Raw genomic sequence first — 16,619 nt, forward strand, 5'->3', positions numbered from 1 at the left:
CTGCTTTGAGACTGTATGGTCAAAGTCACCACATACAAAGACATTAAATTTGTAAATTTTTCACATTACTATGCAGGAAGTAGCAAAAATCACTGTAGGATGCAGAATGGCAGTGGCAGATATTTGCTATCAGCACAGTGCAACGGTGCAGCTATAGCGAGGCTGGGCGCCCTCCCAGGCTCCTCTCTTCCAAGCACAAAGCTTGAGAGACGAAGCCTTGCGCTTTAGGAGGTGATTTTTTCTCACTTTTTGTGTTTAACTGAAGCAAGCCATACAATATTTACCAACTTCCTGATGTAACAGTTTTTTAAATAAAGCTCCCTGTGACAGGAGGCAATACAGATGCTGAAGCATCAGAAAAATGAGTTCTCTTAAGTTCACTACCATTTGTATCTTTTTGTCTGAGTTCATGTTTTGCTTGGTATTTCCAGGAAAAGTAAACACTAAAAATTCAGTCATGGATCTTGACTTTCCCCTTTAAAATCAAAGCCATTCAAATTTCACCAGCATCTGACTACGACAGATATGGATAAATATATCGCAATTCCCACCCCCTCACAAGGCTTAAAATTCAAAATAAAGTTTCAAAAGGTTCTTGGTCAGATTTTGAACTTGGGAAATCGTGAGTGCCTTTGAATTTAACCATGTGCTAGATTTAGCTGTAGCACTGTTTCTTTTGTCTGTCAGTTCATGTATCTTTGAAGACTCTGCAGTCTGGGGAGCACAGGAGCATTTGGAGCTATCTCTGTATGCTGAAAGAGAGGTGCTGAGTACATATGGTGAAGGGCTGAGTTGATGGACTGATGGGGAGAGCAGGGTAACGGGTTAAATTAGCTAGAATGTTATAAAAAGCAACAGGAAACCTGTTGAGAGGCTTGTAAATGCAGATAAGATGAAAGAGAAGCAGCTGGGGACAGTTTTAGATCTTAGAAAACAAATCCTGTTTTCATATCTCAGCCACAGCTCATCACCTGAACACCCATCCTCATGGTCTTGATGATTTTATTTACTGTCACCCTTTCAGCTGTTCTTCGTCTTTTCCCTGGGCAAAGACCTTGGGCCTCAGCTTGGGCACAACTGAGCGGGATTTCTAACACCAGTAGGAAACAGATTTCTACTTGGTGAGGAGCTGGCTTCCTACCTTGTCACTGAAATAGGAACAAGTAAGAGCTACGGCTTTTAAAAGGACCATTTATTACTGACACTGAAGCAGCTAGAGTGACTGGAGCAGTTGAAAATTGGTGTCTCAGAAAAGCAATTTTGGAATATCCAGGTATTTTTTTTTAGTGCTATATTTGTGCCAAATGACGATTCAAAATGTAATTGAGAAAGCTCTTCTAAGGCACATTCAGGTGTCTCTCAACAGAAAGATATTAGCTGAAGAAAGAAAAAAAATGCAGAAAACAGTCAAATTGCTTAAGAAAACCAAGCAGCCAGAAAGTCCATTAAAGCCTACAGTATTCTAGTGCACGGGAGAAGCTGCTGGCTGAAATGAAGTAGAAATCTTCCCACAGCCATTCTCTGGGCTGCACAAATGGTCAAACGTGACTTTCAGCTTTGAAACACATTTTTCTAGAAAAGGGCACTCTCTGTCCTGTTTGCTTGCTACTGGCTCTCCATACTCTTCCTCCTCACTCCAGCCACCTAGAGAATAACAGTCAGTCACTGGTATCACGAGAGATCCGATAACCTGTGTAAACCTCAAGGCAATATACAGCACCTCTTTGAGAACCAAGATGATCAGGAGCAGCAGCGGCTGAAGAGAGTGGAGAGTAAGAGCAAATCAGAGCAAGCAAGCAAGCAAGGCTGTTAGGTGGCAACCATGAACCAGAACCTATTAAGTAAAATATGTCAGGAAAAGTTAGGACAAGAAAATGTCCAAAAATAGAGCTGAGAAGAAGAATGATTCTTCAACAAACAAATGAGTGTCAAGCTAGACGTATCTACTAACGGTCAAAGGGAAATGCTGAGAAATGGCTTGTCTGGCAATAAAGCAAGAACGGGAGGAAAGCAAAAAGCCACAAGGTCACTGAAATGGCAGAGAAGCAATCTTTTGAAGCTTTCTACTCTCCTCTTAACCTGAAAATGGAAGAGAAAACATATCTTTCTCTGCAGCACCCTTAGATATTTTCTTCCTCCTTACCAAAATCCCAGGTCTTCTCTAATCTTGGGAAATGACCCTCTTCTTTTCATTCTCACTGAATACCAAACACATGTTGCAACAGACAAATATTCTTAGGGTATCACTGACTAAATCCTTCTTCTGTTAAACTTAACCATGGTTCTAAGATACTGCAAGAAGAGAAACCCACTTCCAGTAGCTCTCTGCTGATTTCTTTCCAACAGGAGATGTTGTGTCCTCTCCCCGTCCTGTAAGGGATGCCTGTGTCATCCTACAAACACAGCTTCCATATGGCGCAGTTATTGGGAGAGTGGGTGGGTCAGCCAGTGAAGCAGCGTGTTAAAGTATTGAGGGAGAGGAGAAAGAGACTCATCAGTTTTTCTCTCTCTCTCGGGCCGTCCAAAACAGTGTGGGAATGCTTTTGTGAAGAAGACCCCTCAGTTGTGACCCCCACTATGTGCTCCACTCTGTGCTTTTTTCAGGGCCAGTCAAGCCCATCAAGCTCCTGTACTTTCCAGGCTTCTGACTCTAGATTTTCCATGCCTTACATTGGGTTGCAAAAGTCTTATGCAATTGTGCAGATTAAGAAAAAGCAACAGAAGACTGAAATGGCTTGTATAAAAGTCATACGGACACGGCACTTCTAAGTATACTACTTCGTTAGGGTAATGAAGATTTTAGCATATGAATAAAAGAAGGGCAGCTTCTAGCAACTATAATTTAAGAAAAAAAAAACTGAGACAGGCAGCTGAACTGTTTTCTGTAGGGCTAAGCTTAAGGAATAAAAAGAAGCATAAAAACTAATAACCTTTCAGATTAAGGTCAAGTGGTTGTTAAAGTGGTGTCTGGACAATCTTTTCTTCCATCCTCCACCTGATTTTCAGCTGATTCATAACATTACAAACACCAGCCTGTGTAACTCCTTTTTCTCCCTAATATACTTTCTGGTAATATGAAAATATGCAACATAGTAGTTTCTTTATCCGGACTTTTTTTTTTCTTGCTGAACTATTCAGTATTTTCTTAAATATATTATTCCGCTTTCTAAGGAAGAACTATTTACAAATTACATCTCCTTAGGAAGAATATCAGTAACAATAATTTCACATGGCAATCTTGACACACCAAAAAAAGCAGTGCTCTATGTTGCCCCTAGCAAAATTTTGACCAACCACTAATTATATTGTCAACAGCTGAACATTGCAGAAAAAAATGACCTATGTCTAAGTTAACTTTGCACAAAGTTGCTAACAGTGGAACCGTGGCTATAAAATGTTAACGCAGCACACTCAGTTCTGTATGCAATTAAAGGACAGAAATATAGACTTCTAAAATATTTTCATAATACATGAAAGTAGGGAGGATGGGTGACATTTGAGTTGTCTCCAATGTCTCTGTGCCAGAGACAATCAGCTAACACAGGTTATTGTATGCTTGAGTGGGGGAGACTGAAGGAGGCTGGAGGAGTTTGGCGAGTCTGTTGTAGCTGAAGATGGATGTGACTTTTGCAGGCTGTTCCTACAGTTCTTGTTTAGGTGACCAGCTTGGATGATCTCTGTCAGCCTTTTTATTGTTTTAGGTGAACAAACAATGGCAATATGAAACACCATAACGGAGGTTATGTATAGTGCTGAGGAGGAAGAAAGGAAGAGGAAGAAAGGAGTCAAGGGAAGAAACTGGAGGAAGGGAATTAGGATCACTCATATTTTGTCTTTCTAAACAGCAACCTGTCATGAAGAGATCCAAGTCTTTTTCCTTGTTATTATGGGAGAGCACTACTTAATTTACTGTCTGCAATGCAAGCTTTAATTAAGGCTAAGTTCAATCACCTTTGTGTATGTCGCTGAGATGAGACTGGGTATGTGTCCAACCTAGATTTTTCTCTGTCCGCCAAACCACATGAGCCACAGTTTGCTGATGGAATAGCAAAGCCTTGGATATACCAGTTTTGCCTGTTTTCCTCAATTCACCACAAACCAACTAACATTTCAGTAGTACATCTCAGGCTGTCTTCTGCACATCATGCTACAGCAAAGACAATAGAGTGGTAGTGTCATAGTTCAGCCCCGATCAGGACCAGACTATGCAGTCTCTCTCTCGCTCCCCCCACACTCCGAGAGAATAGGGGGAGATGATATAAGAAAAACGGCTCAAGGTTTGAGATAAGGACGGGGAGAAATCCTTAAAGTTACCGTCACGGGCAAAACGGACTCGACTTGGGGAAAACTATTCATTTATTTCTAAAATTAGCAGGAGAATGAGACAGGGAACAAGATAACCTCCCCCCCACCCCTCCCTCTTCCTGGGCTTAACATTATCTCTACTACCTTCCCCTCCCGAGCGGCACGGGGGGGGAAAAGGGAATGGGGGTCGCGGTCAGTTCATCACGCGTTGTTTTACGCCGCTGTATCATCGTCAGGGGAAGAACTCCTCGCATTCCTCCTCTGCTCCAGCGTGGGGTCCCTCCCACGGGCCACAGTCCTTCGTGAAACTGCTCCGGCGTGGGTCATCTCTTCCACGGGGTGCAGTCCCTCTAGAACAGCTGCCCCAGCGGGCCTTCCACGGGCCACAGCCTCCTTCAGGCCTCCACCTGCTCTGGCGTGGGGTCCTCCACGGGCTGCAGGTGGATCTCTGCCCCTCCGTGGACCTCCATGGGCTGCAGGGGGACAACCCGCTCCACCATGGTCTTCACCACGAGTTGCAGAGGAATCTTGGCCAGGAGCCATATTACTCCTCCCCCTCCTTCTTCACTGACCTTGGTGTCTGCAGCCGTTCCTCACAACAGGCTGGCAAACGCCTCTCAGGATCCTTTTTACATCTTATTCACTTCTCATCTCCTCTCCACTTCTTGCAGCCAGGCCAAGCCGAGTTGGGCCCAGTCGGCTGCCCGGCGGGAGGCCAGAGGGTGAGGCCTGCAAGGCCCATGAGGCTCGCGCCTCCCCCTCTCTGCCCCCCGCTCAGCTGCTTCACATCTTCTCCTCCTCTTTTTCCTGTTTTCCCCTACTTAAATACGTTATCGCAGAGGCGTTATCACGGGACATTCTGCTACCAATTGGCTCGGCCTTGGCCAGCAGCGGGTCCGCCCTAGGCCCGGCCGAGTCCACTGAACAAAGGGGAGCGACTTCTAGCAGTTTCCTAGAGAAGCTACCACCTTAGGCCCCCCCTCACTAACAAAACCAGAACAGGTAGCCAAGTCACGATCAACTAAGAAAATGAAATGATATTTTACTCACAGAACCAGAAAGAGGTTTATGGAATATACTGGTTTTACTCTGATAAGTAAATCAACATCTGAAAGAACATCTGCATCATCCCCGATGTCTGATCCCCTGATAGCAAAACCACCAGTGTCAGCTTGTTAAATTCTTAAAAAGCAAAAGTGAAAATCCAGTCTTTCTAATCTTCAATTGAGCCAGTTGGTAGAATGCAAATGCAAGGAATAAGATGTCTTGCCATTGCCTATAATCTAAATCTGTAACCCACAGAGATACATTAAAGTCAGGGAGCCTATCAGAAAAGCAGATGGCAAAATAAAAAATAATGTGGAAAAAAAAGCACGAAACCTCTTGCTGGCACTTAATAGTAACATGGGTAGGACAAATCTCACCAGGATAGAGAATGCTAACAGCCTGTTTGTAACAAAATGAATTAAATTATTTGAATTGATACTTATGCTCTCATAAATCTGACCAACACATCTATTATTACTATTTTGCCCTGGGACTTCAGCCTTAGCTTGGGATGCTGAAAGTTGCTTTCATTAGGAGCAGGCATATGATGGAGCCCAACATCCCTGGCACAATTTGATTTCTACTGAGAGTCCTATTTACTGGCAGACAGGAGGACTCACCTGACAGAGCACAGCCTTAGTTCACAGCTCCCAGCCTACTTCTGCCAATGCTCTGTCTCAAAGGCGTATCTCCAGGGGCTCTCCCTGGGAGTTCGCAGTGCTGAGGCTGTCCAGGCTTTCACTACTGCACCTTTCTTAGGTTTTTAAGGGGTAGCTTGCTTTCTCTCTCTTCTAGTTATAGTTCCATCAATCAAAGATTAACCTTTCTGTTTTCTATGTCAAATCCCAGGAAAATCTTCTAGGCTATATTCAGCTAGATAAATCCCACATTTCAGGTACTGCCTGTTGTTATGTCAGCCACTGTGTCATTGAAAAGAAACTGAATGACTACCTCCACGTATTCAGAAATGTGGTTGCTATACTGGCCCATACATCTATGCGTGTGTACCTTAACTAACGATACATGAGCACATGTTAGAGGAAATGGTGTTTTCAGCAGGACACTCTCTGATCTTAGGTTATCGTTGCTCAGGTCTCCATTTGAACACTCAGCTGGCAGGTTTCAGCAGGTATGTTGCCTCGTGTTTTAGATGCACTTTCCTGGGAGCTGGCCTTATTGCACAGTAAGAACCAGCTCTGTCCCTGGAGCACTGTGGAGGGAATGGGCATGAAGGGAAAAGAGGCTACTTCTTCCCTGATATATTTTAGTCAACAGGTCACCCTCCATGTGCTTACCACTATGTGGGGTGCCAGAAGAGCTGCCGTGCCCAGTGAGGAAAGGGAGCAAAGCCTCATTACAGTCTCCACATTTTGTACGTCTCACCAACTGAAGTTTTTCTTGGTTTTATTTTTCTAGTTTTGAATAGCCCTTTAAAAAAAGCCAGCAATTGAAACAGAAAAGCCTCCTCCAGATAGCTGTCCAGAAAGATAATGTCAGACCGAGATTAAACTGCTCCTTTGTATCTGGCCCTAAAAACTTCTTGCTGCCACAAAAGTAATTGCAAAAAAAGGCTCCACCAGCTAAGCTGATCCAAGAAGGAAGAAACATCAATACCTAGTCAACCGCTGACGTTTGTCTAAATAACTCTACTCTCCTTTACTAGTATTGCAGTGACCTCTAGGGGCCTGATCCAAGCCCACTGGCTTCATTGGCCCTTGCTGACTTACCCCAGACTTCCAGAAAGTTTTCTAAGCCTGGAAGGACGAGTATTTAATGTACAGATGAAAAGAACAGTGTGTCTGATGAGAAATAGAATAGCCTAAAGTCTTCCGTCTCAATGCTGCTGATGTCTGCATGGTTAAAAATGAACTACCTAGGGCTATATGAACCTCTGGTGATGAACAATGCATTCACATCCATTTACCTGAAATCTAAATTTGGTTTATTGCATTTCAGAACCACATGGAAGATGACAGCACCTCTTTAATGCTGAATCAGAGCAAAAAGTTTCCACCTTTTTTTTGCATATCAGCACAAAAGAAACCACTTCCACTTACCCAGGCATACTGTAGATCCATGTCAGTTAGGGAATATGTAAGATGTGGCTGATGAAAAGAACAAGTACAGTTTTCCCATTCTTCTATTTTTGAAATCAAGAAATCACAAGGACATAGCTGGTTATCAGGAAATGGCTTCCAGTCACTCCACAAATGAAATTCAGTTTCCGAATGTATTGAAATAGTTCCTAGGTTATTAAGTCTGGAAGTGTATGAGCGGCCCAGAGATGCAGAAATAAAATCTGCCCTAGCCTCAGTCTCTTCTTTTCTCCTCACATTGTCTTTCCAGGTCTTCTTTTCCTGAGGTTTTGTCAGTTTCATGCAAGAAGTTAGTGCTTCTTCCTCCTCTTCAGAGAGACAAGCATCTTCTAATGTATCTTTAAAAATGCAAATACTTCTGTTATAGTATGTTGAAATTCATAGAGGAAAAAAAACCACACTTTTTTCTTAAATTCTGTCTGTTGCATTCTATATAATGAAAAAGCTGAGGACTCCATAAAAAAATAATGATAATTAGGGAGATGGAAAGGATTTTGTACTGGGTCAGACTTCTAAGCCAAAAGTAAGATTTATTCTCCATTTGGTAAATTTGTCTTGTTCCCTCAAAAGCCTGGAAAATTGTGCTGGTTCTGCACTGAACATGAAAATTTGCTAATTAAAAGTCATAGTGCTGCACAGTTGCAGAGAGCATGAGTTAAGATTAAATACTGGAAAAGTTTGGAAAGCTTTTCTGGATAATTCCACTCCCACTCCTTCCCAGTATGTATGTTGTAGTTACAAAGCAGTTGCTAAAATCTAAATTTCCTCCTGTGTTTCAGCCTAAGCAAAGATTTGGCTGGAGCAGTAGTTCATCAGATAGTTTAAACTCACTTTTTTTTTAGTATTGGTTTAAAAATAATCATATACACAAATGCATTGTACAACAAATGCATGCACTCTTAAATTAACGTTAGCAAAACAAGTTCAAATGAAGAACTGCTGCACAGTCAGATCGGTGATCTATAGGAGACTTGACAAAAAAAACCTGAGCTCACCATCAGTTTAGAATTCCTGTGTCTTATGACCCTAAGCAATCAGGATGATGGGAGGTCGAGTTGCTTATCATTCCATAGACCTTCTTGCGCTCCCAGCTGCTACTGACTCATGGATTAACACTGGAAGTTATCTTTGCATTTGTGAGTTTTACCTTTCTGATCTGAAACATGATACCAAACTAGGAACTACTTGAAAAACGAATTGTACCCAGCACGGAGGCTCCACTGTTGTACAATTCTATTTAGCTAAAATCCCCACTTGCAAGATATACTGTTACAAAACTGAAGCTAGTGTGACAGGAAACAGGTTTTCACACTATGAGGAAGTTAGCACTAGAGTGGTATCACAGTAACATCTCAGTTGGGGTTTGAAAATTGTGGGTGGTGAATGACAGACTAGGACAGGATTATTTACAGTTATGTTCAATATAGTGTCATTTGCCAAATGTTGGAAAGAATGCTGATATGATGCTTTACTTACTGAGGGGGATCAAAACATGTTTAACATCCTCCAAGCTCTGTGTACTTGTTTTTTTGGTTCGGACCAATTTCTGCAATCGTTTTAATGTTCCCATGGACCCTGCTTTATCGTCTGGTTCTGTACCCTGTCAAAAAACCAAAGATGTTAAAAGTATTCAAACCCTAAAAATAAAAACTGAGGGTAACATGGTGCTTATTTTGAGAGTGATAAAGTCTCAGATTCAAAGAATTAATCATCTACACAGTGCTTTAAAAGGTAGGAAATTCCTTGCTTGGGATCTATATATACAAAAAAGGAGAAAGCCGAGTGACAAGAGGCATCAAACTTAGACCAATGTTCATACTGCTGTTACATATTACTTTTCCTTAATACCCTAGTATTATTTAATACTTAATTCCAGATTAGTTCCAGAAAACATTTTAATATATGCATCCACTACATTATCCAGGAGTATTTTAGGTCTGCACAGAAATCCCAGATGTGGCAAGCTACTGCATTTAAATGTGTGTGGGAGTGTGTTCTGAAATACTGATGTCTTCCTTTGTTCAAGGCTTTATTTTCTTTCCTAGATTAAATAACAACAATGTAAATGGCAATTCAAATCTGTTATTGTATATTCCAACAATATCCTACTGGAGAAATTAAAGATTTGAGTACTACAGGCTCCTAGAGCAGGAACTTTGTGAAGATGCAGCCATCTCACATGCTTTCACTTATGTTAAACCGGCTACTATCTTGAAGATCAATCCAGAAACACTTGAGTTCACTTCCAGTCTGACTCTGAACTTCTCTGTGAGCTTCAGAGAGAAATTTCATACCTTGACAGCAAATAACCTCTCTTCCATAGTCATATGCTGTGTTTCACAAAGGATATATGCTTTTCATTAGAAACAAAAAGAAGTAAATATATTAGAAATGAGTAAAACTGTAATTCACTGGTGGCTAATTTTTGGAACAATAGTGTCTATCATTTATGGATGTTCACCTATTTACACCGATAATGAATTTGGCCTTATTGAGAGCAGCCCTGAGGAGAAGGACTTGGGAGTGCTGGTGGATGAGAAGCTTAACATGAGCAGGCAATGCGCCCTTGCGGCCCAGAAGGCCGACCGCATCCTGGGCTGCATCAAGAGGAGCGTGGCCAGCAGGTCGAGGGAGGTGATTCTCCCCCTCTACTCTGCCCTGGTGAGACCCCACCTGGAGTACTGTGTCCAGTTCTGGAGCCCCCAGCACAAGAAGGACATGGACCAGTTGGAAAAGGTCCAGAGGAGGGCCACGAAGATGATAAAAGGGCTGGAGCACCTCTCTTATGAGGACAGGCTGAGAGAGTTGGGGCTGTTCAGCCTGCAGAAGAGGAGGCTCCGGGGAGACCTGATAGCGGTCTTCCAGTACCTCAAGGGGGCCTGCAAGAAAGATGGGGAGAGGCTGTTTAGTAGGGCCTGTTGCGATAGGACGAGGGGTAATGGTTTTAAAATAGGAGGGGGGTAGATTTAGATTAGAAATTAGGAAAAAATTTTTTACGATGCGGGTTATAGAACACTGGAACAGGTTGCCCAGAAAGGTGGTGGAGGCCCCATCCCTGGAAACGTTCAAGGCCAGGCTGGATGAGGCTCTGAGCAACCTGACCTAGTCAGGGATGTCCCTGCTTCTTGCAGGGGGGTTGGACTAGATGACCTTTGAAGGTCCCTTCCAACCCTAACCATTCTATGATTCTATGATTCTATGATTCTACTGTGGCAATATATCTTTGGCGATATTACAAATGATTAAGTGCTAGTGCTGATGTTATCAGAAGGTAGAAATGCAGAGACCTCTACTGCACTCTCCCCAGCAATTAGGTCACACATCATAGAACCTTTCTGCTTCCTCATATGCATAATCCTTTGAGACAAAGTCATCAGGGAGTTTGCCAGCCCAGTCTAATGTATAGAGGGCAGGCTGCTTAGGGATGGGTCTCAAGAGATTCTGAACTCCTCAGCTTTCATTTGGGTTAAAGGCTTTTCACAAAGCCTTAGCATGAGGCACGTCTGAAGCCCCAGCATTCACATATTACAAGTTACATCCACCCCCTGCAGCAATAAGGGAGAAGGTGTATGTTAGTTTCAGGCTTAAAAAATGATTATCGCTCACTTTACAGATAGCTGCTTGTAAAGATGGCTGTGCTTCAAGTGCCAAAGGTTCAGATATTTTTCTATGACAACATGATGTTCTGGAAGCAGAAATGGAAGTCCAAGACTTCCATGCCCAGGCAAAGGACATTTTATGTGTATTTAGATAGTTTTGTGTCACTGGACAATTGTGTTGGAATTACAGTAAGTTGAAGTAAAGAGTTAATGAAAGTTAAGTGTGAATAGGTGAGATGTTCCCCTATATATTCAGATCTTTGATTTCAAACCTTGAAAAGGCTTGTACCAAATTATTTGCACCAGCATCTTCGTCCAGCTATAAATTGGCATGGGGATTTTATAGTCTGCAGAATCTGATATATCCTCTTCATGTAAGACCAATGGACTAACAGAATATTAGAAATTGTCTTGAACCAAGCACGACCTAGTGAAATAAACACATGGAAATGTACCCCATTTACACATGGGTATACCACATGCGTAAAGTTACAAACAAAAAAATACGAAAATATTTTATTCTTTCAGGGACTGTTCTGATGAAATATTCTTAGCTATGTGAATATTAATCATAACAATTACTATTATATCTCTAGATACAGCTTTAATGGCTCCCTTCATGGCTGATGTAAACTAGAATGATTCTGTTCATGCTGATGGAGCTATGCTGACTTCTCTCCTTAAGGATAGGACCTTAGGAGTCCTCCTTTTGCTAAACACAGTGAGTAATGTTTAAGTTCCCATGGTGAACAGCATTTGGGTTTAGAATCCCTTCTTCTCAGGAGCATGTTATGTTCCTGGGAACTGGGACTCAACCACAGGAACATAATGGGAAGCCAAGGAGTTGAATGTAAACACCTTTTTGTGTCTCGGTGTCTGTTTTAAGTTATGGCTACATTAGTATTTTAGTTTCAATCAGGGACACGTATTTGAAGTGAATTTCACAGCTATCACTGCAAGCTGTGTTTTGGTCTCAGAGTACCACAAACAAAATTAATCGCAGATGAAATTAAGACGAAATATGCTTTCCAGAAGTTCAACCGAGGAATTCCAGGTACTATTGGATGTTCAACATACAGAATCTGAACACAAGTAGATCACCCATAATGCATATAATGTGGGCATCAGCTCATCAGCACCAACTGTTCTACTGTGCCAATACTCACATAGTACTCTGTGCTAGTTACTAATATAGACAAAACTTAGGTGCTTTCAGTTTCTGCCATTTTAAGAATTAATTATTTTATTTTGTAGACTAGTAAAACCCAGTGGTTTTGAGTTTAAAACTCTTCAGGTTTTCTTGAGGATCTTCACTGTAGGATAGGGTGTGAGCAGATCCACCTTAAAGCTCTCATCAGCTTAGGGCCCTTTTACAGCTTGTATCTGAGTATTCATCATCCGCTGTGGGCCAAATCCAAGCATCCTTAGATTAGTTGTGTTCTGATTTTTATTTCAAGCTGCCTCTCCCCTCTTCCAAATTCAAGATAGTAGAACTGCAGTTTTAGCTTAGCTAAAGGGAGAAATTGAAGTGTAATTTTTCAGTCTCTCATTGTGAGATGTCTTTGCAACATAAATCACAGGGGGTTTAAAATGCTAATAATGCTCTAATATGAGATCTCTTGTAGTAATAATCATTTATTCACTTATAAGTTATGATACAAAAGCAGCATGATGACTTTGGGTTATGATCTGGGATTTCCATCATGGGGACATCAAGATAAATTGAAGATAATCTATTCAGATAATTTTATTAATGGCAAACGCTAATCCTCTTTACCTTAAAAGCACTCACTTGGTAGAGTCTATTGTTAGTGAAATGTCATAAGTGCTTAAATAATAAATACAGCAACTCCCTTTTATGGAGAATAAAGCTCATGCAGTATCAGTTAGTGATGGGACAGCTTTTAAATTTACAGTATTTTATTTTGATTTACCTAAGCATTCAAATCCAGAAGTTTAGCTGCCTATGCAAACAGAGATGGGACAAGGGTTAACGGTTTTAAACTAAAAGAGGGTAGACTTATATTAGACATAAAGAATAATTTTTTTTTACAATGAGGATGGTGGAACACTGGAACAGGTTGCCTAGAAAGGTGGTGGATGCCCCAACCCTGGAAACATTCAAGGCCAGGTTGGACGGGGTTCTGAGCAACCTCATCTAGTTGAAGATGTCTCTGTTCCTTGCAGGGGGGTTGGTCTAGATGGCCTTTAAAGGTCCCTTCCAACCCAAACTATTCTATGATTCTTTAATGTGGAAACCAGACAGACTATCAGGTGAACTGACCATCCTCATCTCACAGTTTTGGTGTCTTATCCTAGTAACCCTCAGCCACATCTTAGTGAAAGCATGCTTAATATTGAGAAAACCCTGTTAAATGTTACACGCTGGGTTCAAGCAATTTTCTCCTTGCTGTTTTGTGTTATCTGGAATCTGGTATCTCTAGTTGCTGGTGTCCAGGATATAAAAGAAGGAAGTGCAGTAACAGAATGTGCACCACTACTGGTTGGACCAGTAATACACGCTAATTTGGAGTATGCTACTTTCCAGTATCTTCCTTCTCTGCAGAAGAGGAAGGATGTTCCAAAATGAACTATGGAGAAATACTGAAGACCAGTGAACAGAGCAGTAAGTCTCTACTCATAAAAAGCTGTTAGTTTTAAAAACACATTTAAATACTTTTAGATTTCTGCTTCCTCTATGTTCTTGGGTCAGAGCACCTGCTCACTTGAATATTGTAGCTGAGCTTGTGTTTTGCCCAGTCTATAAGCAAAGCTATATATAAGGAAAGAATTCCCTCATGAACAAGAATATTCTTTATTTCCCTGCTTAATGAATTTAAGTCATGCAAAATCATGTCACATCACAAATAAAAATGAATTGTGTAAAAAAATAAATCACAGGCTGCCTTTTAGTTGCAAATAATTTGCATGAAGTATGCATGAATACGTGAGGGCAAAAAATATACATTTAAAAATCTATTACAGGAAAAACAAAGACCTAAGTTGCGTCTTATAAACTGTTTCCAATTTATCCTAAGATATTCTAAATACCTTAGAAATCTTTGCTCACTGAGATGTTATGAGGATTAACCTGGTAACAGAAATAAAGCAATTTCTAAGCTAAGTGTAAAACAGTGTTGGTCAGATTCCAGCAATCTCAGTCCTTTTGAGCACTCTCTTTCCTGGGTGTAACTGCATTAATTTCAATAAAAGTACTTGCACAGCATGTCACTTCTCAGCATAAAGAATTTAGTCATGGCAGAGTCTAATCTCTGTGATTTTTTTCTCAACTGGTTTGCCTTTCCCAAAGAACTGCGACGACTTAATCATGATAACCTATGCACTTAAATTCAGTATACAGTGTAAGAGTGAGAAAACAAAAATTACTGCATGTTTACTGTGTCAATGATGCTATCATTATTGTAAATTTTTGGAAAGTTTCAGTAATACCCTTGCTGCACATAGTGAATATTAAAATAGTACTTGATGATAGAGAAATTTCTGCTCTATTTAAACGAAGAGTTAGTTCTGTAAAATGCACCAAATTTGGATAAATTTTATGTTAAAAAATGTCATTAAAGCCACGGTCAACCAACATGTGTACAAGTACTGCACAAACTTCTTCCATGTGCTGCTGCCTATACTTATCTGGCCTTTAAATATTCCCATTATTTCAGTCTTGTACTCCAGCTACACAAAATGAGTGCAGAGTCAAACTAAGCAGGCTAGGATTCTAGGCAAATTTTCTCCTGGGAATCACAGAACAATAATAAGTTATTCTATAAAAGATAAAGAAATATCATTATTAATTACAGAGCAATAATAAGGTATTCTATAAAATATAAAGAGATATAATGATTAATAGCATGGACATGGATAAAGATCTTTCAGCTTTTGAGGAAGCAACATACAGTAAAGGAAATCCTACTAAACCAGCATGTTATTCCAGACTTCTAGCTGCTGATGAAAAAAGAATGAATTATTTTTGTGGGAACTCACCATGTCACTGTTACTAGGGACACTTGGATTGTGAACTCGTGGTGGAATCCACTGCTCATAGTTTATCACCTAGGTGGTAAGAAAAGTAAAATTTAAAAAATCCAACATATATAAGATGAATAAACATAATTAGTATTGTGTCATTGAGTACAGATGGAGAGCTCAGCAGTCTTTCAATCCAGTACTGTGTGCATATAAAAGCAATCGCTGACATACACCAACTGACATCGGTTGAAATCAGTTTGATATTGAGCTGTCTTAATTTCCTTAGTTATCTGGGACTCAGTAACACCTTGGAGACATCACAGTGTATGTGGTACAACAACAAAGCCATGAATTATGTCATGGGACACTTAAGTGTCATCCTAGATCTTGGCTTTCCTTTCTCAGTGAGCAGGAAGGCCACAGAACACTTCCTTCAGCAGCAACCCCCCAGCTGAGGAGCAAGTGTCACTGATGTATTTCTAAAAAGAATCTTATTCAGTTCACCTCATTTTGCCTGGGATGTTGAGCCCCAGGGATGTGAGTTTGAATTCGATTAACAATGCAGAGGAAATGGGAGGATCCCCAGAATTAACAAAAGACAAGTCTATATACACTTTCATCATCTGCCCATAATCTATTTCTTGGTCACAGTGTCCTCGTGATAGGACACCATGAGAATACACTTCACTTTCCCCGGGGCACTGATGCAGTCCCTAGTGGGCAAGCCTGACAGTGCTTATAGCTTATCAGTGAAAGTAATGAACACTAGCCTTTTTCTTCATGAATATGAATGACACTTTGAAGGCTGAATGCAACCTAAGAATTTACGTGAGAAATGAGCCATGAAACATTTTTGAAAATGTATTAGCCCAAAGACTGTATTACTTCACATTTTATGTCCTTCCCAATATGCTACAAGGGGTTTGAGCCATCAAGGGAGCCCTGCTAGACATGAACAAACAAGAAAAAAGATATGAAAGATAAATGCAGAAAGTAAAGCTATTTTTTATGGTAAGGTACAATTATTACAGTATTTCTCATGCAGTGTTCCTCAACCTGTAATTCTGTTCCAAGCCTCCACTTTCCAGAACTTACAGAATGAATAGAATTATATGAGCATCTGTTTAGGAAGTGGAGAGGGATTAAAGTTTTTGTGAAACACTCAGGGAAGCTTATTTGTTTTCTTTGCTTGCTTTTTTTTTTCTTTTCTTTTTGAGAGAGAGGAAAAAACATAAAATGGTCATCTGTTCTATTTACTCTTGCTTGTAAATTTGTCTCTTCCATGTCTCATAGGATCACAGATTCACACAGACCAGTTGAGGCAGGAAGGCCTCACTGGGGATTGTCTAGTCTAACTCCCTGCTCAGAGCAGGTCCACCAGAGCAAGTTCCATAGGTCTGTGTTTTGAGTGTCTCCAAAGATGGACTTTACACAGCATTTTGAGGTAAAGAGGTCCAGAGGTCAGTCTGACTGGTCTGTAGTTCCCCAGTTGGTCTTTCAGCCTCTCTGGGAAACCTCTTCCAGTGTTTGACCTGCTTTCTTTATCTTAAATGAAATTTCCTGTATTTCAGTTTGTGCCCATTGTCAA

General features: G+C 40.8%; 1 protein-coding gene across 1 annotated transcript in view; it reads right to left on the reverse strand.

Annotated features, from left to right (window-relative positions):
• Positions 1-16,619, reverse strand: part of SAMSN1 (SAM domain, SH3 domain and nuclear localization signals 1) — a 94,781-nt gene that overhangs the window by 48,857 nt on the left and 29,305 nt on the right. The window contains exons 6-8 of the mRNA XM_086763977.1: positions 15,047-15,115; positions 8,925-9,048; positions 7,410-7,786 (exon numbers count right to left, since the gene is read on the reverse strand). Of these exons, the coding sequence (XP_086620103.1) occupies positions 7,410-7,786; positions 8,925-9,048; positions 15,047-15,115 (570 nt within the window). The remainder of the gene's footprint in view (positions 1-7,409; positions 7,787-8,924; positions 9,049-15,046; positions 15,116-16,619) is intronic.

The sequence above is a fragment of the Chlamydotis macqueenii genome, chromosome 1, assembly GCF_036417535.1.
Source record: "Chlamydotis macqueenii isolate bChlMac1 chromosome 1, bChlMac1.mat, whole genome shotgun sequence".
NCBI classification, from domain to species: domain Eukaryota; kingdom Metazoa; phylum Chordata; class Aves; order Otidiformes; family Otididae; genus Chlamydotis; species Chlamydotis macqueenii.